At 48.2% G+C, this 26,976-nt stretch overlaps 1 protein-coding gene across 3 annotated transcripts in view; it reads right to left on the minus strand.

Moving 5' to 3' along the window:
- The window catches only part of sec24a (SEC24 homolog A, COPII coat complex component), a 101,430-nt gene that overhangs the window by 44,535 nt on the left and 29,919 nt on the right, over positions 1–26,976 (minus strand). For all 3 annotated transcript variants that reach the window (XM_072512413.1, XM_072512411.1, XM_072512414.1), the window contains exons 4-9: positions 23,229–23,306; positions 22,622–22,767; positions 20,956–21,137; positions 20,094–20,196; positions 18,360–18,486; positions 13,865–13,974 (exon numbers count right to left, since the gene is read on the minus strand). In XM_072512413.1, the coding sequence (XP_072368514.1) occupies positions 13,865–13,974; positions 18,360–18,486; positions 20,094–20,196; positions 20,956–21,137; positions 22,622–22,767; positions 23,229–23,306 (746 nt within the window). The remainder of the gene's footprint in view (positions 1–13,864; positions 13,975–18,359; positions 18,487–20,093; positions 20,197–20,955; positions 21,138–22,621; positions 22,768–23,228; positions 23,307–26,976) is intronic.

The following is a 26,976-nucleotide window of genomic DNA, read 5'->3' on the forward strand; positions in this document are numbered from 1 at the left end:
ACATCAACACTGCAATGAAGTTAATGTGAAAATCCCCTAGTCGCCACATTCCGGCCCCTGTTCGGGTACACTGAGGGAGAATTCAGAATGTCCAAATTACCTAACAGCACGTCTTTTAGAACTTGTGGGAGGAAACTGGAGCACCCGGAGGAAACCCACGCAGACACGGGGAGAACGTGCAGACTCCACACAGGCAGTGACCCAAGCCGGGAATCGAACCTGGGACCCCGGAGCTCTGAAGCAACAGTGCTAACCATTGTACTACCGTGCTACACAAGAGAGGACAATCCACGACCTGGAGAAAGCCTCGACGTCCAGAGTGACAGGACCGTTGCCCTGGAAGCAGAAGTTAAAAGGTTGGTGGTGGCCCAAGGGAACTTAAAGGGGAAAGTAAAGGACCAAAGAAGACAGGTCCCGACAACAAAACATTTGGATTGTGGGCCTGCCAGAAGGTATCAAGGGCAGATGTCCAACGGAGTACGTCACCCAAATGCTGGGTAACCTAGTAGGGAGAGGCAGCTTTCCCAACCTCCAGAGCTCGACAGTGCACACAGGGTCGCTCAGACTGAAACCCAAGGTGGGAGAGCAGCTGAGGGCAGTCATCGCAAAGCTGCACCGATACCAGGATCGTGAGAGGATCCTGATGTGGGCAAGACAGACTAAAGAGGGTACTTGGGAAGAGCGCAAAATCCAAATTTACCAAGATACTGGGGCAGATCTGGCAAAACGCAGGGCTGAGCTTAATTCGGCGAAGTTGGCCAAGAACGGGATGTGATTTGGCATGCTGATTCCCAGCCTGGGTCACATGCCAGAACAAAGAACATTATTTCAATACGCCGGCGAAGGCAAACATATTCGTATGGACCAAAGGCCTGGACAATGGGCAAATGAGGCAAAGATGAAGGCATCAAAGGAGGATCGCTAATGAGATTCATTGGGCAGTTAATATGTTTGCGCGGGATGTGCTGCCTCGCTCTGATCAAAAAGATAGTGTCCCAGGAAAGAACGAGTTAAGGGGGAATGCAGGTAGAGTATAGGCAGAGAAAGCGGACAGTCAGCATGCATAAGTTAGGGGCTAGACCAGTCCTGGGAGCGGTCCACCACACTAGCAGGAGTAGCTAGCATGGGAAGACAGACAGCAAGGGGTGCCGCGGTGCGTCTCCAGGCAGAGAGGGAGAGCTGGTTGTGGGGGTACAGGGACAGCAAACGCGGGGGGGGGGCAACGTGTGTGTGGGGGAGGACCACAATGGGCAAAAAGGGTTGGTTTTCGGATTGGTTTTGGCAGGTAAGGTACAGGTTGAGGAAACAAGATGGTGCCGCAAGCAGCCTCTATGGCGGGTCCCTAAACAATGGGAAACCCCGGAGTGCAGGGGTGCACCCACGAGGCATACATACATTTGGCGGCCATGTTGGGTGCCCCCTGGGCAAAGGGAAACCCCGGAGCACAGGGGCTCGACCTCATGGTGAGAACGGTGACCACAGCCATTTTGGACTGCCCCCTTACAAAGGGAAACCCCGGCATGCAGGGGCGCTCCACGAGGTAAGTATGGTTGATTCCGCAGGAAGGTGGGGGGACAAAATCCCCATCACCAGAATTATCACCTGGAATATCAGGGGACTAACGGTGCAGTGAAAAGATCCATTTAAGAAGTTTGAATGCTGACAGTCTTCCCTGCAGGAGACGCACCCGAGGGAGAAGGGCCGACTGCAGGTAAGAAAGGGTTGGATGGGTCAGATGTATCACTCATGTTACAAGGGCTAGGGGAGTAGCTATACTGATTTTTAAAAGGACGGTGTTTACAGCGACAAGGACGGTTACAGACCCAAGGGCGTGTATGTCATGGTCAGCAGTGTCCTAGACAGGGCATTATTAGTTCTTGTAAATGTGCACGCACCCAACTAGGATGACACAGATTTCATTAAAAAGTCTATGGCGGAGGAATTCCGGGTGCGGCTATGCAGAGCTAGGTCGCATATTCGGTAGCTCCCGCTTGGAATGGACATTTGGGCTCTTTTACAGGGCCCCCACTGCATTTGTTTGACATTTCCCGGTGTGGCAAGAAGACTGCAACATTTCCCTGACAGTGTCCCCCAGGAATGTATGTCTTTTGGCTTCCAGACCCGGCAGAAACAGTAAAAGATTTGGCTGCAACAGGATAAACAGGGCCTCTTCGAGCAAGCAGGCGGGGGAAGGGCAAGCTTAAAGCTGCAAGCTGACCTGAGGGCCTTTATCAAAAGTGAATTCTAACAGCAGAGGGAACAACAGTGAAAAGATCTCACCAAGGCCACTGAAGAAGCAGGGACAAGGCTTCCGGTGGCAGCCATGGAGTAGGTCGCGCATTCGGCAGCTCCCGTCTGGAACGGACTCTTAGAACTATTTCAGGAGTTTCCACAGACATTTTGGGGCAGATTGGTGAAGCGAACACTGCCAAAAGGATTCCGTCTCGAGACTTCCGGTTGCGGTTATGCGGAGCTAAGTCGCACATTCGGCGGCTCCCGCAAAAACAGACTTTTGGGCTCTTTTCAGGGCCCCCAAGGGCACTTTTCGACGTTTCCCGGTGTGGGAAGGAGTTAATAATAGCTCCCCGTCAGTATATGGCTTTAACTAGGAGCGGGGTGACAAAAAAGGTGGTGGTGGACCAGAAGAAGAGAGGGAAGGACAAAATGGCAGCGGGCCGAGACCAGGCAGCGTGGAGGCAGTGGGCGGAGGAGCAACAGGAGGGTATCCAGCGCTGCCTCAGAGAGATTAAAACGGACCTGCTAGAGCCGATGAAGGCTTCTATTGATAAGCTGCTGGAGACACAGGCGGCCCAGGGGGTGGCGATCCGAGAGGCTCAACAAAAGATCTCTGACAATGAGGACGAGATCTTAGTCCTGGCGGTAAAGGTGGAGGCGCACCACAAGAAATGGCAGGAGCGGCTCGACGAGATGGAGAATCGGTCGAGGCGGAAGAATCTGCAGATTCTGGGCCTCCCGGAGGGGCTGGAGGGGCCGGACGTGGGGGCCTATGTGGTCACCATGTTAAACTCGCTGATGGGAGCGGGGTCCTTCCAGGGGCCCCTGGAGCTGGAAGGGGCCCATAGAGTGTTGGCGAGGAGGCCCAAGGCTAACGAGCCTCCGCGGGCGGTGCTGGTGCGGTTCCATCGGTTCGTCGATCGGGAGTGTGTGCTCAGGTGGGCCAAGAAGGAGAGGAGCAGCAGGTGGGAGAACGCGGAGGTTCGGATATATCAGGACTGGAGTGCGGAGGTGGCGAAGAGGAGGGCCGGGTACAATCGAGCAAAGGCGGTGCTGCACAGGAAGGGGGTGAAGTTTGGCATGTTGCAGCCGGCGCGACTGTGGGTTACCTACAAGGACCGGCACCATTATTTTGAGTCTCCGGAGGAGGCGTGGGCTTTTGGTCAGGCTGAGAAGCTGGACACAGACTGAGGGTCGGGATGGGCGATTGGGGACGGCGGTGGATGTGTTATGCCTACTTTTGGTTCGGGGGGGACCTTTGCATTGTTTTGGGTTTCTTTTTCTGTGTTTTTCTCTTTCGGGTTGGGGAGGGTGGATGGGGCGGGTTCGGCACTGTTTTGGTTGGCGGTGGGGCCAGGTAGGTGGAGAGCGCGCGGTTTTTTCCCGCGCCGAAGACTTGGGGGGGGGGCGGGGAAGCGAGGATTGTTTCCCGCGCTTAGAACGGAGGGGGAGAGCCTGTGAATGGGCAGCGGGAGAGGAGGGTGTGCCACATAATGGGAGAAGTCGAAGGGGAGGCGGGAGTGGCCTTGGTCAGCAGACTTGCGGAAGTGCAATGGGGGGAGTAAACCAGCTAGGATGGGTCCTAGCCCGGGGGGGGGGGGGGGGGGGGGGAATAGAGTTGCTGCTGCTAAGATCAAGGAGGAGCTGGAGCGAGTGGGGTGGGTTGAGACGGGGGTATGCCGCTGTGGGGAACGGGCCGGGTGTGGGGTGCGGGGGCGTGGCTGGCCGAGGAGGGGTCATGGCTAGTCGGTGGGGGAGGGGGGCGGGTAGCCCCCTGATCCGGCTGATAACCTGGAATGTAAGGGGACTGAATGGGCCGGTTAAGTGGGCCCGCGTGTTCGCACATCTGAAGGGGCTCAAAGCGGATGTGGTTATGCTCCAGGAGACACACCTGAAGGTGGTAGACCAGGTAAGACTGAGGAAAGGGTGGGTAGGTCAGGTGTTTCACTCGGGGCTAGATGCCAAAAATCGAGGGGTGGCGATCTTGGTGAGAAAGAAGGTGTTATTCGAGGCGTCGAGCATTGTGGCAGATAATGGCGGTAGTACATAATGGTAAGTGGTAAGTTGCAGGGAGAGAGGGTGGTACTGGTCAATGTGTATGCTCCGAACTGGGACGATGCGGGTTTTATGCGGCGTATGTTGGGTCGGATCCCAGACTTGGAAGTGGGGGGCCTGATAATGGGGGGAGACTTTAACACGGTGTTGGATCCTGCACTGGATTGCTCCAGGTCTAGGACGGGTAGGAAGCCGGCGGCAGCTAGAGTGTTGAGGGAGTTTATGGACCAGATGGGAGGGGTGGACCCTTGGAGATTTGCAATGCCGGGGGCTAGGGAATTTTCATTCTTCTCACATGTCCATAAGGCTTATTCTCGAATCGACTTTTTCATTTTGAGTAGGGCGCTGATAGCGAGAGTAGAGGATACAGAGTATTCGGCAATAGCCATTTCAGACCACGCCCCGCATTGGGTGGACTTGGAGATGGGGGAGGAGAGGAACCTGCGCCCACTGTGGCGCTTGGAGGTGGGGCTGTTGGCGGACGAGGAGGTGAGCGAGCGGGTCCGAGGAAGTATAGAGAGGTACTTGGAGACCAACGACAACGGGGAGGTCCGAGTGGGGATGGTATGGGAGGCACTGAAGGCGGTGGTGAGGGGAGAGCTGATCTCCATCAGGGCCCACAAGGAGCGGAGGGAGAGGGAGAGGCTGGTGGGCGAGATGGTGAGGGTAGACAGGAGGTATGCAGAAGAACCTGAGGAAGGATTGTTGAGGAAGAGGCGCAGCCTCCAGGCCGAATTCGACCTGGTGACCACCAGGAAGGCGGAGGTGCAGTGGAGGAAGGCCCAGGGGGCGGTCTACGAGTATGGGGAAAAGGCAAGCCGGATGCTGGCGCATCAGCTTCGGAAGCGGGATGCAGCTAGGGAGATCGGGGGAGTTAATGACAGGGGAGGGAGCGTGGTGCGGAGTGGGGTTGGCATCAATGGGGTCTTCAGGGACTTCTACGAGGAATTGTCCCGATCCGAGCCCCCACGGGAGGAGGGAGGGATGGGCCGTTTCCTGGACCAATTGAGGTTTCCAAAGGTGCAAGAGGGACTGGTGGCGGGACTGGGGGCCCCGATTGGGCTGGAGGAGCTGATCAAAGGGATAGAAAGCATGCAGGCGGGGAAGGCACCGGGGCCGGATGGTTTCCCGGTTGAGTTCTATAAAAAATATATGGACCTGTTGGGCCCGCTGTTAGTTAGGACCTTCAATGAGGCAAGGGAGGGGGGGCTTTACCCCCGACGATGTCCCGGGCACTGATCTCCTTGATCCTGAAGCGGGACAAGGATCCCCTGCAATGTGGGTCTTACAGACCGATTTCCTTGCTAAATGTAGATGCCAAGGTGCTGGCGAAGGTCTTAGCCACGAGGATTGAGGATTGTGTGCCGCAGATCATCCATGAAGACCAGACGGGGTTTGTGAAGGGGAGACAGTTGAACGCGAATGTGCGGAGGCTTTTGAACGTTATCATGATGCCGGCGAGGGAGGGGGAAGCGGAGATAGTGGTGGCGATGGACTCTGAGAAAGCCTTCGATAGGGTAGAGTGGGGGTACCTGTGGGAGGTGCTGAAGAGGTTCGGGTTTGGGGAGGGCTTTGTCAGGTGGGTTAGGCTGTTGTATGAGGTCCCGATGGCGAGTGTGGCCACAAATAGGAGGAGGTCCGAGTACTTTCGGTTGCACCGACGGACGAGACAGGGGTGTCCCCTGTCCCCCCTGCTCTTCGCACTGGCGATTGAACCCCTGGCTATGGCACTGAGAGAGTCGAGGAACTGGAGGGGGTTGGTGCGGGGTGGGGAGGAGCATAGGGTGTCGCTTTATGCGGACGACCTGCTGCTGTATGTGGCGGACCCGGTGGGAGGAATGCCAGAGGTAATGAGGATCCTTAGGGAATTCGGGGACTTTTCGGGGTACAAGCTCAATATGGGGAAGAGCGAGCTGTTTCTAGTTCAGCTAGGGGACCGGGAGAGGGGGATTGGCGAGCTCGCACTAAAAAGGGCGGAGAGGAGTTTCAGATATTTGGGAGTCCAGGTGGCCAGGAGCTGGGGGGCCCTGCATAGGCTTAACTTTACACGGCTGGTGGAGCAAATGGAGGAGGAGTTCAAGAGGTGGGACGTGTTGCCGCTGTCCCTGGCGGGTAGGGTGCAGTCAGTCAAAATGACGGTGCTCCCAAGATTTTTGTTCCTGCTCCAGTGCCTCCCAGTGTTTATCCCAAAGGCTTTTTTCAGGCGGGTTAACAGGAGTATAATGGGGTTTGTGTGGGCGCGAGGGACTCAGAGGGTGAGAAGGGTATTCCTGGAGCGGAGTAGAGATAGGGGGGGGCTGGCACTGCCCAACCTCTGTGGGTACTACTGGGCCGCCAATGCGGCAATGGTGCGCAAGTGGGTGATGGAGGGGGAGGGGGCTGCATGGAAGAGGCTGGAGACGGCGTCCTGTGTGGGTACGAGTCTGGGGGCGCTGGCAACGGCACCGCTGCCGCTCCCTCCAAGGACGTATACCACGAGCCCGGTGATGGTGGCGGCCCTCAAAATTTGGGGGCAGTGGAGGCGGCATAGGGGGGAAGTTAGGGCCTCGGCGTGGACCCCATTACGGGGGAACCACCGGTTCGCCCCAGGAAGAACAGGTGGAGGGTTTTCGGGGTGGCACAGGGCAGGCATACGAAAGTTGGTGGACCTGTTTGTGGACGGGAAGTTCGCGAGCTTGGGTGAGCTGGAGGAGAAGTACGGGCTCCCCCCAGGGAACACCTTTAGGTACTTACAGGTAAGGGCGTTTGCCAGACGGCAGGTGGTGGAATTCCCACAGCTACTGCCACACACAGTACAGGACAGGGTGCTCTCGGGGGGGTGGGTGGAAGTGGGGAAGATCTCGGAAACTTATCAGGTGATGCAGGAGGAGGAGGAGGAGGCCTCGGTGGTGGAGTTGAAAGGTAAGTGGGAGGAGGAGTTGGGAGAGAAGGTCGAAGAGGGGACGTGGGCAGATGCCCTAGGGAGGGTGAACTCTTCCTCTTCATGCACAAGGCTCAGCCTCATACAGTTTAAGGTGCTGCACAGGGCACACATGACCGGGACAAGGATGAGCAGGTTCTTTGGGGGTGAGGACAGGTGTGTTAGGTGCTCAGGGAGCCCAGCAAATCACACCCATATGTTCTGGGCATGCCCAGCGCTGGAGGAATTTTGGAAGGGCGTAGCGACGACGGTGTCGAGGGTGGTAGGATCCAGGGTCAAACCGGGCTGGGGGCTCGCAATATTTGGGGTGGCAGAGGAGCCGGGAGTGCAGGAGGTGAAAGAGGCTGGAATTCTGGCCTTTGCGTCCCTGGTAGCCCGGCGGAGGATTCTCCTTCAGTGGAAAGATACGAGGCCCCCAAGCGTGGAATCCTGGATCAGCGATATGGCAGGATTCATTAAATTGGAGAGGGTGAAATTCGCCTTGAGAGGGTCGGTACAAGGGTTCTTTAGGCGGTGGCAACCGTTCTTAGACTTTCTGGCAGAACGATAGACATTGGTCAATGGCAGCAGCAGCTCGGGGAGTGGGGGGGGGGGGGGGGGGGTTTACTTTATTTTTGTTCATGTTATTTACACTGGAAGGGTCTGAGGGGGTGTATACACCTGTTGTGTTAAGTCGGGTGTTAATGTTAATTTATTATTTAGGTACGGGGGGGGGGGGGGGGAAAAGAGGGGTTTGGGGGGTTGCTTTTTTGAGATTGTGTTTTGTACTTAACCCTGTTGGGTTATTTTTTTCTTATTTTGTTATTGATATTTTATGAAAATCTTTAATAAAAATTATTATTTTTTAAAAAGTCTATGGCGGAAATTATCTTTTTGGGGGGGGGGGCTTTGAATGTGTACAGGACCCGCTGATCGACCGATCGAGCCCCAGATCGAGGAAAAGGACAGGCATGGCTAGGCAACTGGGAGCATTCATGGAACAGATCGGAGCGGTGGACGCATGGCAGTTCCTACACCCCGGTGAGAAGGAATTCTCGTTCTTTTCACCGGTGCAGAAAGCATATTCAATTATAGACTTCTTTGCAGTGGGAAAATCGGTGCTTCCAGGAATAGTAAGGGTGTAATACTCAGTGACAGTTATCTCTCACCACGCTCTACAATACATGGATGAGGTTGGAGACAAGCTGTGCCCAATGCCCCAAGTGGAGGTTGGACATGGACCTCTTGGCCGATATGGGTGGCATGGTAGCACAGGGTCCCAGGTTCAATTCCTGGCTTGGGTCACTGTCTGTGGAGTCTGCATATTCTCCCTGTGTCTATGTGGGTTTCCTCTGGATGCTCCAGTTTCCTCCCACAAGTCCCAAAAGATGTGCTGTTAGGTAATTTCGACATTCTGAATTCCTCAGTGTACCGAACAAGCGCCGGAATGTGGCGACTAGGGGCTTTTCACAGTAACTTCATTGCAGTGTTAATGTAAGCCTACTTGTGACAATAAAGATTATTATTATAAGGCCTTCTGCCAGAAAACATGACAAGCCATAGGAGAGTACATTACAAATAACCAGAATGGGGAAGTCTTCCACGTTCTGGGAGGCAGTGAAGGCTGTGATTAGAGGTGAGATTACACCTTACAAGGCACATAGAGAAAGGGAAGAGAGGGCGGCCAGGCAACTGATCAACTCCATTCTGGAGGTCGACAGAAAGTACTCAGAGGACACGACCGTAGAGCTTCTGGTGGAGAGGAAATAGCTACAAATGGACTTTAACCTGCTATACACCAGGAAAGCAGTGCACCAACTCTGCCAGCCATGGGGGACCATCTATGAACATGGAGAAAAGGCTAGTCGCCTAATGACTCACCAGCTGAGAAAGCAGGCAGCCATGAGAGAGAGATAGCCCTGACGAAGAATAGCACAGGCAGACTGGTAACCGAACAAAAAGAGATCAACCAAGCGTTTGAGATCATCTGCTGGGGACTGTACACCACCCGATGGGGACATGGGGATGAAATGCTTCCTCAATGGACTGGACATGCCAGTCATGGGAGGCGATAGGCAGGGGAAACTGGGAGCGCCAATAGGACTGGGACAGATCATGGAGAGCATCAGCTCCCTGCAGCCGAGGAAGCAGCCGGGACTTGACAGGGTCCCGGTGGACCTCTAAAAATGTTGCACCGGCCCTGGCCCCACACCTATGAGACATGTTCGCAGACTCGAGACCCTGCCTCCAAAACAAACACAGGTCACGATATCGCTGATATCCAAAAAAGACAAAAGTCCCGAGCAATGTGGACCGCACAGACCCATTTTGTTGCTCAACGTAGACGCGAAGAGACTCACGCAAGTCCTTCCCAAGAAACCGGTGAACCGCGTACTGGAGGTGGTCACAGAGGACTAGATGGACTTTGTTAAGAGTAGGCAGCTAACTGCGAACATCAGGCTGCTGCTGAATGTAATAATGACCCCATCCAGGGAGAGAACCAAAGGTGATCGTCTCCCTGGAAGCAGAAAAGGCCTTCGAAAAAGTCGAATGGAAGTACCTCATTGAGGTACTGGAGCGGTTTGTGCTAGGAACGGGGTTCACCTCGTGGGTGAAGCTCTTGTACAATGCCTCCAAGGTGAGCGTTTGGACCAACACCGCCAGCTCTGAATATTTCCAGTTTTACAGAGGAACAAGGCAGGGATGCCCACTGTCACCACTCCTGTTCGCCCTGGCAATTGAACACCTGGTGAATGCTCTGCGTGACACAAAAAGCTGGAAGGGCATCCAAAGAGGAGGCAGAGAGCACAGAGTGTCACTCTATGCGGGTAACCTGCTCCTCTACATCTCGGACCCACAGATCGGCCTGAAAGTAATCATGAAGCTCCTGGAAGAGTTTGGCGCCTTCTCGGGCTACAAACTCAACCTGGGCAAGAGCGAGGCATTCCTGGTGAACCCGAATGGGGGAGGGACAGCCATTGAAACTAGCCCAAAACAAATTCCGCTACCTGGGGTTCCAGATAGCCCGGGCCTGGACAGGGATCCACAAGTGGAATCTGACCAGTCTGGCGGAGGAAGTTAAAAAGGACCTACAGAGATGGGATGCACTCCCGCTTTCCCTGATGGGGAGGATGCAGACAATCAAAATGAATGTACTGCCGAGGTTCGTTTTCCTGTTTAGATCCAGAATGACCTTGATCCCCAAGGCTTTTTTCCATAAGATTGACAAAATGATCATGGCGTTAGTGTGTGTATGTATGGGGGGACACGGGGGGGGGGGGGGGGGGGGGGACACACAAAGATCCCCAAGTCGACATGCATGCAAAAGGAGGAAAAATATGGGCGGTTTGGCACTACCGAACCTACAAAGCCACAGCCGAGAGAGGGGATGGATATGAGAATCCAACACTGAATGGGTGAGGCTGGAGGAGTCCTCCTGCAAGAGAACGACACTCCGGACCCTCGCCACGGCAGCGTGTTCCCCCCCCGCCCACCGACAAAATACACATCCTGCCCAATGGTGGTAGCCACATTGAAGAAATGGAACCAAATGAGGCAACATTTCGGATTAATCGAGGTGTCCTCAATGGCCCCCATCTGCGTCTGCGGGAACCTAATTCCCACCAGCCATGCTCGATGCTACTATTTTAAAAATGGCGACAGGGCAGGGGTGGGGGGGGGGGGGGGGGGGGGGGGGGGGTGGAGGAGAGAGAAAACTAGCAGTTATGGGCTTTTACGTAGGGGACAGAATCGCGACCTTGAGCGAACTGACGACCGACAGGACAGGAACTCGGGTACCTTCAAATTAAATACTTTCTCTACAAGGAGATAGCAAGATACCCCAGGGCCCCAAGAGACACATACTACTGGAGGAACGAATAAACACGGACAGTAAGTTTGGGGGGGGGGGGGCGGGGGTGAAGAGAGAGAGGAGGAAGAGGAACTGGGGGAACATCTATGGATGGTTACTGGATAGGGCAAGAATACCACTGGACGGAGCCAGATGAAAATGGGAGGACGAACTGGGGACTAAGTGCGTTGGGTACTCAGGACCAAAGCAGAACAGGGCCAACTTCACCTCTTCCTGGGCAGCATGTGGCAGTGGTTAGCACTGAGATTACGGCGCTGAGGACCAGAGTTCGAATCCCGGCCCTGCGTCACTGTCCATATGGAGTTTGCACATTCTCCCCATGTCGGCGTGGGTTTCACCCCCACAACCCAAAGATGTGCAAGTTAGGTGGATTGGCCACGCTAAATTGTCCCTTAATTGGGAAAAAAATAATTGGGTTACTCTAAATAAAAATATATATATTTTTTTAAATTTAAACTTCACTTCTTCCTGCGCTAACTAGACTGCCTCATGCAGTTTAAAGTGATGCACAGAGCCCACCTAACTAGAACCCAAATGAACAGGTTCTTCCCGGAGGTGGAGGGTAAATGCGACTGTGCCAGGGGGGGCCCAGTCAAGCACGTGCACGTGTTCTGGGCCTGTTCCCGACTTGTCGGGTTCTGGACAGCCTTCTTCGAGGCAATGTCCAAGGTTGTGGGGGTGAGGGTGGAGCCGTGCCCAGGAGTGGCAGTCTTCGGGGTAGCGAACCAGCCAGAACTACATATGGGGATAAAGGGCCGACGCCCTGGCTATTGCTTCATTAATTACACGGCGGAGAATCCTGCTCAGCTGGCAATCCGCAGCACCACCACAGCTGCAGACTGGCTGGAAGACCTGTCGGAATTTCTCCACCTGGAGAAGATTAAATACACCATCCGACGGTTCCCACAAAGCATGGGGGCCATTCACCAGCCTGTTCCAAAACCTGTTCAAGGCCAATAGACTAGGAAGAGTGTGGGGGGGGGGGGGGGGGGGGGGGGGGGGGGGGGGGGGGGGGGACACGACATTGGAAAGGAACAGAGGGGGAAGGGTGAGGAGGGAATGCAAGGGAGTCACAGAACAAAACAAAGGGAAAAAGGGAGGGGCCAGGGAAGCATCCCATCTCCCCCCCCCCCCCATCCCTTCCCGCCCCCGACTCCACAAGGACAACATCTAAAAACCACAACAGAAAGGAATGGAGCACAGTATATGACACCCAGGACAGAAGTCAGTACTAGGGGGAAAAACTAGACTACCAATGGGTGTGTGGGGGGGGGGGCGGCATTGCCCGGGCACTGGCTGATGTGGTACTGATCCAGAGGGAGCGCATAAAGCAAATTCTAAATAAGAAGTGACTCTATATGTTAATACCAGGTGTACCATAGATTGAGCTGTTACTCTGTAAAAACAGGAAAATGCGACTAAAAATATTTTTTTTAAACTCCCAGAATTTCTTAAAATGATCTTTCAGTATTGGCAGATAGCTGCTGTGCTACAAAACTGGGTCTCCTGGCAAAGAGACAGTTGTTCAACCCCTAACCTCTATGATCATTCAACGTGAATTCCCATAAAGGAGTTTCTCAGCTATCATGAGTGGCGGACAAACAGTGGTTTGCTCAAACAGGCTTACTAATTTCATGAAATGGGAAACAACCCCGAATTTAAAAAATGGGCCAATGCAAGAGAACATGTACGTTTGTATAGATTTAACACATGGATAAAGTCATCATGCTCACAATAAACACATTTTAACCAGTTCCATACATTTTGTACACAAATGCAAGTAATAGATTTTGTTAGGTATTGCAACTTTTAGCTATCAGGAAAAAAATGCTAAATATCAGGGCCATAGTTCTGCCATCCAAGTGACTGCAGTGTGCCACTTCTACCACAGCCAAGATATCAAAGAAAGATGGAACACCAGCATTTTAAACATGCTCCTGCTTAAAATTAAATGTTCTGATGAGTGGAGCACAGTACATGGCTGGATGGCAAGCTGTTATCAGCTCATAGTTCTGCTTGTTGCAAGGGTAGCATAGAACCAACAGGTTTTTTGCACTTTAATCAAGAAGGTATGAGTGGAGAAACTGACGTGGGAACTCTTTCATGCACGTAATATCTCTTGCGTAACCAGGGACCCAGAATACATTTGGAACTTTTTAAAGCATTTATGGATGTCACAATTGGTTCAGTGGTAACATACCAATCACTGAGACAGCAGATCGCAGTTTAGTCCCATTCCAGAGACCAAAGGATATAATGCAATCAACACTGCAGTGGAGAGCGAATAGAGTGCTGCACTGTCGAAGGTGCAAATTTTAAGAGGAGGGGGGTTCTCCCAGTGCCCTGGCCCAATATTTACCCCTCAACCAACATCCATCTGATAGTCTGATCTTAAAGTATGCAAATTAGCTGCCACATTAACAGTCTCAAATATTTCAAAGTGATTTGGGACATCTGGACATCATGCATGTTGATATAAAAATAACTTGATATTTATTTAAGTCCAGTATCTCAACTTAACAAATAAATTACCATTTAAAAAATAGTTGCTAATAGCCCTGGTTGATCCACAAGCTTGAAGCACATATAGGACACTAAATAGGTGGGAAAAGTGTGCCATGGGCAAGATATTATTCAGTTACATTTTTAAAGCCAGTTTAGGATCTCATGGAATTCAACAGTACTTCATTATAAACAAGGTTTGGTAACAAAATTGGACAAAGTTCAACATCACTTCAAAAGCAAAAGTTGCGCAATGAGGATGGAGAAATATATTAGTTTAAAAAATAAAAAACTAGACTCACCATGTACTCTGAAGGAGCAATAAACTCTATAGTAGCACTTTGAACTTCAGGTCGCTTATGTGGTTCACCGTACGATCGAGACACAGGATTATACATGAATTCTTCAGGAACTAAATATCAGTACAATAGTTTCAGAAGTTTGCAGAGGTAATGCACAAATTCCAAGTCAGTGCAACATCATCTCTCAGACTTGCATTTTTGTACATTTATACATATCTAGATGATGATGTTAGTGCTGGATAGTGGAAGATTTTTTGGACACTACCAGATCAGTTGTTGTACACTTGTGCACCACTGCCTTAATAAGTCAGATAAATCTCAAGAGCATGCTTCCATTTTCTATGCCAGCTATGGTAAAATGGACAACGGCCTGAATTTTAGGCCTGATATAAAATGGACACTTTAAATTAAGAATTTGACATTTTAAATTACCCCAACAGGGAGGCCTGATGGGAATTCGAAAAGCCAAGTTCAAATCCACTGAACAGAGACAGACTGTTGGGACAAGTCTGGAACTGCACTGTCAACAAGACATCAAGCGATAATTCAGTCCCATTCAAATGGATAGATTGTTGTGAATTGCCCAGATGAAGCTAGACTTTCTGGCACCCAGTTTTCCAACCGTTACCATATATGAAGTATGGTTACGTGTGAACAACACACCTGAAAGATGGACCCCTGAGGGTGGCTTCCTGGCGTCCTGCAGAGTTGCAATCGGAAGCTCCATTGAGTGTTGGGACCTCTGCCCCGAGAGCTCATTGGCTGAGGGCCAGAGAACTTTCTAGACAGGCGCAAAGAGCGGGATAAAGATCGACCACCCAGGACCCTCCCCGGTGAAGACTCGGCACAGAGGCAAGAGGGAAGATTCAACGACAGACCAGAGGACTGAAGAAAACAGCATGCGAGACATTGGTAATTGGTCATTGGTAATTCGGTCATTGGTAAGATTTTAGAGTCTGTTATTAAAGATGAGATCGCGAAGCACTTGGAAATGCATGGTAAAATAGGACTGAGTCAGCTCGGCTTTGTCAAAGGGAAGTCGTGTCTGACAAATTTGTTAAGAGTTCTTTGAGGAGGTAACAAGCAAGTTAGACAAAAGATAACCAGTGGAAGTGATGTATTTAGATTTCCAGAAGGCCTTTGACAAGGTGCCGCATTGGAGACTGTTAAATAAGTTAAGAGCTCATGGTTTTCAGGGTAAGATCCCGGCATGGATAGAGGATTGGCTGACTGGCAGAAGGCAGAGTGGGGATAAAGGGGTCTTTTTCAGGATAGCAACCAGTGACTAGTGGTGTGCCTTGGGGGCCTGTGCTGGGACAACTTTTTACAATATACATTAATGATCTGGAAGAAGGTACTGAAGGCACTGTTGCTAATTTTGCAGATGATACAGAGATCTGTAGAGGGACAGATAGTATTGAGGTAGCAAGGGGGCTGCAGAAGGACTTCGACAAGCTAGGAAAGTGGGCAATGAAGTGGCAAATGAAATACAATGTGGAAAAGTGTGAGGTTATGCACTTTGGTAGGAAGAATTTAGGCATAGACTATTTTCTAAATGGGGAAATGCTTCGGAAACCAGAAGCACAAAGGGACTTGGGAATTCTTCTTCATGATTCTCTTAAGGTTAATGTGCAGGTTCAGTCAGCAGTTAATAAGGCAAATGCAATGTTAGCATTCATGTCAAGACGGCTAGAATACAAGACCAGGGATGCACTTCTGAGGCTGTATAAGGCTCTGGACAGACCCCTTTTGGAGTATTGTGAGCAGTTTTGGGCCCCATATCTAAAGAAGGATGTGCTGGCCTTGGAAAGGGTCCAGAGGAGGTTCACAAGAATGATCCCTAGAATGTAGAACTTGTCGTATGAGGAACGTTTGAGGACTCTGGGTCTGTACTCGTTGGAGTTTAGAAGGATGAGGGGGGATCTTATTGAAACTTGCAAGATACTGCGAGGCCTGGATAGAGTGGACTTGTAGGAAAAACTAGAGCCAGAGGACACAATCTCAGACTAAAGGGACAATCCTTTAAAACAGAGATGAGGAGGAATTTCTTCAGCCAGAGGGTGGTGAATCTGTGGAACTCTTTACCACAGAATGCTGTGGGGAGGCCAATTCACTGAGTGTCTTTAAGTCAGAGATAGATAGGTTCTTGATTAATAAGGGGATCAGGGATTATGGGGAGAAGGCAGGAGAATGGAGATGAGAAAATATCAGCCGTGATTGAATGGCGGAGCAGACTCGATGGGCCAAATGGCCTAATTCTGCTCCTATGTCTTATGGAGACCCACCTTCATGGACAGAAGCCCTGAGACAACCGAGATTCAGAATTGGGCCTGCAACTCAACTCAGTTCATGGCACGGGTAGTATTAAGACTCTTGGGATTATTGTAATCGGGATAATTAAAGGTAACTGTTTTACTTTGGTTGAAACGTAATACTTGTATTTGTCTTTTGTTCATCTCGTAAATAAGGGCACCTGGATAAAACATTTGCATTATAAACTGAAGTGTCTGAGGTTTTACAGACAACAACCACTAAGTGACCACTCGTAACCAACTTGAATTAAAGAAATAGACAAAAGCAGCCCTTTTAACAAATTATGCACGTGTAGGAGCTGGCTCCAACCCTGAAGGCACTTTGATTTTGTTCTGCAACTGACTCCACGTCACTAGTCAAGTGTTAATGCAAAAACCTTAGTGAAATATTTCTTCTGACACTCCTTTCGTACTACTAACATGAATCCTAAACTTACTACCAATTCACTGACCAGCAAAAACAATAATTAATTAAAGCAACATTTAATAATGAATTGTTTAAAATTAAAGTGAAAAGTCATTGCAATTTTAGTGGAGGGGCAAAACAATTACACCTTCACATCAACCCAAAACCTCTGTTGGACAACAGGGTCCAAAGTGACTCCAATGTGAAATGGTCAAAGACTCTTCCTCCAAGTCAGGCTGCACAAGTTCAGCATTGGCGCTAAGTGAAATTACTCCCTCAAATTGCCTCTTAAATTTCCTTATTCAGAGATAAAGTCAATCATCTAGTCCAATTTAAATATGTTTTTCAAAATAAATCGAGAGTATCCAATTATTTTTTTTCCCAATTAAGGGGCAATTTAGCGAGGCCACGCCATCTACCCTGCACATCTTTGGGTTGTGGGGGGTGAAACCCATGCAGACACAAGGAGAATGTGCAAACTCCACACGGACAGGGACTCGGGCCTGGATCGAACCTGGGACCTAGGTGCCGCAAGGCAGTAGTGCTAACCACTGTGCCACCGTGCCACCCAGCAATTTAAACATGTTAATGAAGTTCCCCAATTCTCCAAGATGGGAGACATGCATGACACAAAATATACTGCAGCAAAAACAGTAACAAGCCTGTACGTTGCAGTATGGAAATGCATTTCCCACCTTCACCCCACCCATCGATCCTCTCCTGCCCATTGTGTGGGGGGCATGGGGGTGCATGAGTGTTCTCTTTAATGGTCTCCTGACCACCCACAAATGAAAAGTCATCCAAGCTCCTACTGCCCGCATCCAATCCTGCTTTAAGTCATGCTCATCCTTGTTCCGAACTATCTGCACTAGTTTTAAACAATGAAGAATCACATTTTAAATTCTCATCTACAAACACTGTGCTATCACTTCGTCAACGGAATAATATGTCAGTTTGACTCAGTTGATGGCAATATTCATCTGCAGGTTGTGGATTCAACGCTACTGAACACATTCTAAACCAACACCAAAGTGCACATCTGAAGGATTCCTATTCTGTAGGAATCTTTTGGATTGGTTAAACCTGTCTGCTTGCTAAAATAGACACAAAAAAGTTTTGTGATTCTACTTGAGCAATAGCAGAGAATTCCCAACATCCATTCTTCGACCAGCACCTAAAGTACGTGACCTGGTGGTTAATTTGCTGAGAGACTCGGTTGTGTGAAAATTGAAACAATGCTTGCCTGCATAACTGGGTCTGTCCTGCTAAAGCAATCGAGTGAGACATTCTCCCAGTGTCTGCGTGGGTTTCCTCTAGGTGCTCCGATTTCCTCCCACAGTCCAAAGGTGCGCAGGTTAGGTGGATTGGCCATATTAAATTGCCCCTTAGTGTCCAGGGGTTTGCGAGTTAAATGTGGTTATGGGGTTGCAGGGACACGGCCTGGTTAGAGTGCTCTTTCAGAGGGTTGGTGCCGTCATAATGGGCTGAATGGCCTCCCTCTACATTGTGGTTCTGATTCTATAACATTCATAAAGTACCATTTACATGGCAGCTTCTCTCTTTCATAACCACGATCATCACCATTTCTAACCTCTTATCCTTCCTGCATACCCTCCTTGTTCTGCTCTGCAAGGGAGAGCAGAATTTCATGTTAATTCAGCCCTCGTCTCTCAAACCCCTTTCTCAAGCCAACTCAGTCCTCATCTCAAACCCCTGTATCTGGTTCTCTTTAAATAGTCAATGTTTTCAAAACAGATGTTCTTTTTGATGAACTTACCATCATTAACTCGATAGCACAAGTTACATTTCCATCTTCTTTGGTCCAGAAAGTTGACAAAAGGATTTATATAAGTTCTGCAAGTACGACACCTCACAATGGTACTCGATGTAACCACAGGCAATTGCTGCAACATGAAGCAAATAAATTTAAGTGCAATGATATGGACAGACCTTTTTTTTAAAAAAAAACTATGAAAAAAATACATTTCCATTTTTTTTTTTAAACAGTGCGACATTTAAAATGAAGATTGAAAGGGGTAAAATTAAATTATTCCATGCAAACTTGGAGAAGGAATCGGTGATTTGACCCTTTAAACCTGCTCCACCATTTAATAAGATCATGGTTGATCGGATTGTGGCCTCAATGCCCCTTTCCTGCCCATCTCCTACACCCTTTTGACTCCCTTTTTAGTCAAGAATCGATTTACCTCGGTCATAAAAATCTTCAATGACCTTGCCTCTACCCTTCTCGAGTTCCACAGACTCAAGGCCCTTAGAAAGAATTCTCATCGACTTAATTGAAGGTCCCCTATTTTTAAACTGTGTTCCTTATTTCTGCTCTCTCCTAACAGGGGAAATATCCGATCAACATCTGCTCTAAATATCCCCAGGTTCTTATCTGTTTCAATAAGATCACCTCTTATTCTTCTAAAACCCAATAGATGAAGCCATAACCTGTCTAGCCTTTCTTCATAAGATAACCCCCTCATCCCAGGAATGTCAGTGAACCTTCTCTGCACTGCTTCTAATGCAATTATGCTTTAAATAAGGAGACCAAAACTGGACACAGTACTCTATATATGGCCTCATCAATGCGCACCAAAATATCCCTATTATATTCCATTCCCCTGACAATAGACAAATTTCCAACAGCTGTAACTGCAAGTTAACCATTTGTGATTCACACCCAGATCCCTCTGTCTCTGCAATCTCTCTCCATTTATATAATCTACTGTTTTTCAATTGTTTTGGCCAAAGTGGACAAGTTGCCATTTTCCCACATTGTGCTCCAACTGCCAAGTTTTTTTACCCATTCACTTAACATAATGGTTTCGCGGCCCCCCTCATTGGGGAAGCTCATACTCCCACAGGATTGGGATTGTCATTAGTCCCCAGCCAATGGTAAGTAGGCAGGTTATAACATCTTCTTCCTTTGCAGACCCCTCATGTCCTCTTCGCAACTGCCTATCTTTATTTCATCAGTAAATTTTGCAACTATACATTTGGTCCATTCATCCAAATCATTGATACAGATTGCAAGTAGTTGAGGCCCCAGCACTAATCCTTGTGGCACTCTACCCGTAACATCCTGACAATCTTAAAATGCCTACTCTGGTTTCCTGTTAGCTAACCAATCCTCTATCCATGCTAATACGTTACACTGTATACCATGAGCTTTTATTTTGTGCCGTAATGTTTGAAGTGGCAGCTTGTCAAATGCCTTCTAAAAAATGTACACCACATCCACAGGTTCCCCTTTTACATGTTGCTTATTAGTTCCTCCAGTTACATTAGGACTACAGGTTCAATAAGGAGATGGTAAGGAGTCTCATTTTCCTCTTTTGGTCCAATCAGTTTGCGCCTAAATCAACCACATTGCTGCGGAGGGGAGCCAAGTGAAAAACAGGCGACTCCTCACCTCAGAAGAAGGGAGTTTGGGGGTGAAAAGGAGTCAAAGCACATTTTTTCTGGAATATAAATAGTGTTACACTACTGAAATATTATCACTTACTGATAGATCTCTGAATGGATGTAGCTGTAATCCTAAAGGAAGTTTTGCTTTGCTCAATAAAGACTGAGTTTGAGGGATGTTGGTCAATGTGCACCTGAATACACTAAATAGAAAAATATTTCATTTTAGTAAAATTAGGTACAGACAGATCTTTATCAAAAGATCTTTTAAAAAAACAACTTTTCCGTAAAAGTAATGGGTAAAGACACAGAAGGTTCCAGTTCAATTCATAGTCAGTGTGACAGCAGTCAGAATGCAATAATCAAATTCCTTTATTAAAAAGGGAGGGTTGGTGGTAAATCCTGTGTTTCTGTTTCCAGCAAGCAATTTGTGCTGGAGAATTGGGCACACGTGAATTTGGATATGGACAGGATTGGGTTGTATCACAAGGTGCTTCACAGAAACACGAGGAAAAGTTAGAAGAAATTTGGAAGGATGACCTGCAGTTTGGAAGAGGTACAATTATATGACTAACAAAATGTTCTGAGAATTTTATTACTTAACTATATTAAATATGTATCAATTTAAGTTGACTTGGGCAAGATTACAGGAGATTGTTACACACTGAACCATAACCCCTTCAGGTAGGAAAAATGGAAAAAAGATCCACAGTACACTACAAAGACAAGACCCAGCTTCTTAAATGGATTGCCATTAGCTCGAACATGCTTGCTGTTGAAGCATCAAAAGGAAATTGAAATTCCTGATTCAGCAAAGGAGAAACAAAAATTGGTCAGATTAGGTTCTAAAATAGGATCTGATAAATAAGCAAGAATTAAAAATACTACTTAATACTCAACTACACACACACACAGCAGCACTGCCCCCGCCCCCCACCCCCCCCCCCCCCCCCCCAACTTACTCTGGATTGCAATTTAGTTTCTGTAGATCCTGGTGTAGGTTTGGATGAGGGGCTTTGACTGGAGTTGAAGGCAGAATGTTCCTCTCCTGCAGGAGATTCAGAGGTCGTGCTGCCTCAGATTGTTGGTTCTGCTGCAAGCTAAGCCCACCCATGCCAGTCATTAGTTGGTTAAAATGTGGAGTCTGAAGAAAATAAGTTTTAATATTAGAATATGTTGCAGCATAAAAAGAACCTAAAAGACATTTTAAAAAAAAAACATAATTTCCAGGGCTTTTGAAACAGGTGTTCTGAAAACAGAAGGGAAAAGTCTGCAGTAAAAGATTTTGGGTGCACATGTTGAAAAATGTTCTGTTTCAGCTTACATTTTCTATGATGATGCACATTTCCTGCAATGCAGCTGTGTATTATAACATTTCTTAATGATACAGTCAAACAATTTGCTTAATCGAGTTATCTGGGATGACCACTGAAGAGTTGACCGAAATGATTCCTCAATTCCTTTAAAATTTTCATAAATGTGCACCATCTGTTCATAAATTGGCTTGTAAAAATAAATCTCAAGAGTGCCACTGTAATGCAATTATTAAAGCTCGAGTCCCAAAGCAGCAGCACTTATCGAATCAAGAGCTCAAGGTGATGTTGGAAAAGAGGAAGAGAGAACATTTTGGGATTACCTTTGCATCACGCAACAAAATAGATTTTAAGTCAATATCTCAGCAAAGACTTACTGAGTTGGTCATCAATGGGGCAGTAACATTCTCCCCGTGTTTGCGTGGGCTTCGCCCCCACAACCCAAAGACTTGCAGGATAGGTGGATTAGCCATGCTAAATTGCCCCTTAATTGGAAAAAATGAATTGGGTACTCCAAATTCTTTTTTTTTAAAATAAATCAATGGGGTAGCAGTAGGTTACAATTTGTTTCAACAGAAATAGTCACAAACATCCTTTGCCACAGATCTCTGAAACAATGCAAGGATAGATTACTACCATTATTTGGAGGCTGAGCCATCGGAAGTACACTTAACTAAGATATTCCAAAATATTGTGCAGTAAATAAAAACTGGCAGAGGGTCAATCTTCTGCATATGTTGCATGAAAGTGTATTACACAAGAGGAATACCATACTGGAGCAGAAACAATTGAAATGGAGATGTCTGATTAATAAACAGGCTACTGTCTAACTTCAATAAAAAGTGGACATTTTTCAAACATTCAATACTTTGTCCATAAACAATATATTTTACTGCTGATAAATGGTGGTAGATCATAATTCTCACTGAAGAGAATTCACCGATTTAAAAAAATTGATTTTCGCTAAAGATAGATAATTTCTTCTCTATGGTTTCCTGTGCAATGTTCCACGCAGGCAAGATCACAAACAACTTTCACCCAGTTCTTCAACAACATTACTCCACACCCAATAGCAAGCAAAAAACGGGGAGCAATGCTGGGAAGACTTTCCCAGTTGTCCCGCTTTGAGGTGTGCTGATGTGATCTTAACTTGTGCCTTTACAAATAAGCTAGTGCCAGCAGGAACCCAGATCCCATAGGTATATGACTACGAAGGCGTTGCACATGCTTTACAGAGGACCTAACTCAAATGTTGTTCTTCACCATTTCTCAGTAACTGGAAAAAGTACTACATTGGTAGCAACACCTCATATACCTGAGAGAATTGCTGCGGTCCTTCTGTATTTGCCAGCTGACCACCTGGAATGCCAGGGCTAGCCATGTTTTGGTAGCCAGGGGGTAAGGAGGGATAAGAGTGGCCAAGTGTCCTTCTAGTTTTGAGACCTTGTTGAATAGGCTGCACTGTAGTGAAAATAGAGAAACAAAAACAAATAGTTCAAACTTACTTAATTGTAGATTCGAACACAGTAGCATTCCATTAGATGACATTATTGAAAGCTGTAAGTATGAATGCCTCTCAAAGTAAAGAAAAAAATTGTTCAAAGAATCCTCACAATCTTAAGCTAAAATCAGTTTTCTAAACTATGACCTTGTCATCATCACAGTATCTCCTCTTTTATGATTATAGACATGTTACGACAAACTTGAAGTAGTTGTTCAGAGGACAGCCTTGCTTATACAGATAAGGAAGAGCTTTACAAAGGTTTATCTCATTCTCCCCTTCCAAATGTTAGTGCAAAGTACTGTTACGCTGACCTCAGCAAAAGCTGGCATCCCTAACTGTCAATCCTGCAACAATACAACTTATTTGGCCTGTCACCCAACAACAAAAAGTGACCATTTATAAAAAGTGTGGTACTTACTGATTTCACCTCCTCCTTCCACAGTATCGTAATTGTCAGGAGCTACCGATTGATCACCAGATGACCCAATGTTGACTCCTAAAAAGATTTTTAAAAACTTGCATCAAGCACATTTAGTTGAAAACAAATTGCACTTATTGCACTAAGATGACTATTTTAAAATATTTATTTCTGTAGCTTTCATCGTCTTCTCTGTCCCTACCTTTGTAACCCCCTCCAGCTCTACAACCATTCAAGATATCTGCATTTCTCCAGCTTTGGCCTCTGGCTCATCCAGGAGTTTAACTGCTCCACTGTTGCAGTTGCACCTTCAACTACCGAAACCCTAAGCTCTGGAATTCCCTCCACAAGCCTCTCCTTCCTCCTTTAAGCCACTCCTTAAAATCTACCTTTTCTGCCCTATTACCTCCTTATGGGTTCAGTGTTAAATTTGGTTTGCCAATATTCTTGTGAAGTGACATGGGATGTCTTGCTATGTTGAAGCCTCTATGTGGAATGCAATTAGTTGTATACAAATTCCTTCAAAAAGACTAATAAAATCCATTGAAGCATAGCTATCACCATTCAATAAACAGTACAACGCTGTTTGATTTATCTTGTAGGTGAAATTACCCAACGGTAGAATAATTATTATTGCAATCCTGGACTAGACCCCAACATTTGCTAGGATACTGGACAGGAACCCCAATCACTTTTGTTTTATTTGTAAAACTGAGGAAAGGGTTCTTCGCTCCAGGAGTGATGCCATGCATAAATAGGGATATGGTGTAGTAAAACAAAGTTACTTTTTTAAAAAATATATTTTATTGAAAATTTTTGGCCAACCATCACAGTACATTGTGTATCCTTTACACAGTAATATCACAATATAAATAACAATGGCCAGTTTTATAAACAAGAAATAATATATAAACAAAAACAAAACTAAATGGCAACTGCCTTGTCCCAGATAAATATTCTCCAAAAATATGTTTTAACCGTCCAATATACAATTATCTATAACAACCTATACATATTATACTTATATACTTATATATTGACATCCCTGAGAATCCCTCTGGTTCCTCTCCCCCCCTGGGTTGCTGCTGCTGTCTTCTTCATTTCCATTCCCTCCATCTTTCTGGTGAGGTATTCGACGAACGGTTGCCACCGCCTGGTGAACCCTTGAGCCGATCCCCTTAGGACGAACTTAATCCGTTCCAGCTTTATAAACCCTGCAATGTCATTTATCCAGGTCTCCACACCCGGGGGCTTGGCTTCCTTCCACATCAACAGTATCCTGCGCCGGGCTACTAGGGACGCAAAGGCCAAAACATCAGCCTCTTTCGCCTCCTGCACTCCGGGCTCTTCTGCAACCCCGAATATAGCCAACCCCCAGCTTGGTTCGACCTGGACCCCCACCACCTTCGAAAGCACCTTTGTCACCCCCACCCAAAACCCCTGTAGTGCCGGACATGACCAGAACATGTGGGTGTGATTCGATGGGCTTCTCGAGCATCTCGCACACCTATCCTCTACTCCAAAAAATTTACTGAGCCGTGCTCCAGTCATATGCGCCGTGTAACACCTTAAATTGTATCAGGCTTAGCCTGGCACACAAGGACGATGAGTTTACCCTACTTAGGGCATCAGCCCACAGCCCCTCCTCAATCTCCTCCCCCAGCTCTTCTTCCCATTTCCCTTTCAGCTCATCTACCATAATCTCCCCCTCGTCCCTCATTTCCCTATATATGTCTGATACCTTACCGTCCCCCACCCATGTCTTTGAGATCACTCTGTCCTGCACTTCCTGCGTTGGGAGCTGCGGGAATTCCCTCACCTGTTGCCTCGCAAAAGCCCTCAGTTGCATATACCGGAATGCATTCCCTTGGGGCAACCCATATTTTTCGGCCAGCGCTCCCAGACTTGCAAACGTCCCATCTACAAACAGATCTCTCAATTGTGTTACTCCTGCTCTTTGCCATGTTCCAAATCCCCCATCCATTCTCCCCGGAGAATACCTATGATTATTTCTTATCGGGGACCACACCGAGGCTCCCATCTTTCCCCTATGCAGTCTCCATTGCCCCCAAATTTTCAGAGTAGCCACCACCACCGGGCTTGTGGTGTATTTCTTCGGTGAGAACGGCAACGGCGCCGTCACCATGGCTTGTAGGCAAGTCCCCCTACAGGACGCCCTCTCCAATCTCTTCCACGCCGCTCCCTCCTCTTCTCCCATCCACTTACATACCATTGAGATGTTGGCGGCCCAGTAGTACTCACTCAGGCTCGGTAGCGCCAGCCCCCCCCTATCCCTACTACGCTGCAAAAATCCCTTCCTCACTCTCGGGGTCTTCCCGGCCCACACAAAACTCATGATATTCTTCTCAATCCTTTTGAAAAAAGCCTTCGTGATCACCACCGGGAGGCACTGAAACACAAAGAGGAATCTCGGGAGGACCACCATTTTAACCGCTTGTACCCTCCCTGCCAGTGACAGGGATACCATGTCCCATCTCTTGAAGTCCTCCTCCATCTGTTCCACCAACCGCGTTAAGTTTAACCTATGCAACGTACCCCAATTCTTGGCTATCTGGATCCCCAAGTAGCGAAAGTCCCTTGTTACCTTCCTCAGCGGTAAGTCCTCTATTTCTCTGCTCTGCTCCCCTGGATGCACCACAAACAGCTCACTTTTCCCCATGTTCAGCTTATATCCTGAAAATTCTCCAAACTCCCCAAGTATCCGCATTATCTCTGGCATCCCCTCCGCCGGGTCCGCCACATACACCAATAAATCGTCCGCGTAAAGAGATACCCGGTGTTCCTCGCCTCCCCTGAGTACTCCCCTCCACTTCCTGGAACCCCTCAATGCTATTGCCAGGGGCTCAATCGCCAGTGCAAACAATAATGGTGACAGAGGACATCCCTGCCTCGTCCCTCTATGGAGCCGAAAATACGCAGACCCCCGTCCATTCGTGACCACGCTCGCCATCGGGGCCCTATACAGCAGCTGTACCCATCTAATATACTCATCTCCAAAGCCAAATCTCCTCAACACCTCCCACAATAATCCCACTCCACTCTATCAAATGCTTTCTCGGCATCCATCGCCACCACTATCTCCGCTTCCCCCTCTGGTGGGGGCATCATCATTACCCCTAGCAGCCTCCGTATATTCGTATTCAGCTGTCTCCCCTTCACAAACCCAGTTTGGTCCTCATGGACTACCCCCGGGACACAATCCTCTATCCTCATTGCCATTACCTTGGCCAGAATCTTGGCGTCTACATTTAGGAGGGAAATAGGTCTATAGGACCCGCATTGCAGCGGGTCTTTTTCCTTCTTTAGGAGAAGCGATATCGTTGCCTCCGACATAGTCGGGGGCAGCTGTCCCCTTTCCTTCGCCTCATTAAAGGTTCTCATCAGTATCGGGGCAAGCAAGTCCACATATTTCCTATAAAATTCGACTGGAAATCCATCCGGTCCCGGAGCCTTCCCCGCCTGCATACTCCTAATTCCTTTCACTACTTCCTCTATCTCGATCTGTGCTCCCAGTCCCACCCTCTCCTGCTCCTCCACCTTAGGAAATTCCAGCCGGTCCAGGAAGCTCATCATTCTCTCCTTCCCATCTGGGGGCCGAGCTTCGTATAATCTTTTATAGAATGCCTTGAACACTCCATTCACTCTCTCCGCTCCCCGCTCTATCTCTCCTTCCTCATCCCTCACTCCCCCTATTTCCCTCGCTGCTCCCCTTTTCCTCAATTGATGG

The sequence above is a fragment of the Scyliorhinus torazame genome, chromosome 7 (assembly GCF_047496885.1).
Source record: "Scyliorhinus torazame isolate Kashiwa2021f chromosome 7, sScyTor2.1, whole genome shotgun sequence".
Taxonomy (NCBI): Eukaryota; Metazoa; Chordata; class Chondrichthyes; order Carcharhiniformes; family Scyliorhinidae; genus Scyliorhinus; species Scyliorhinus torazame.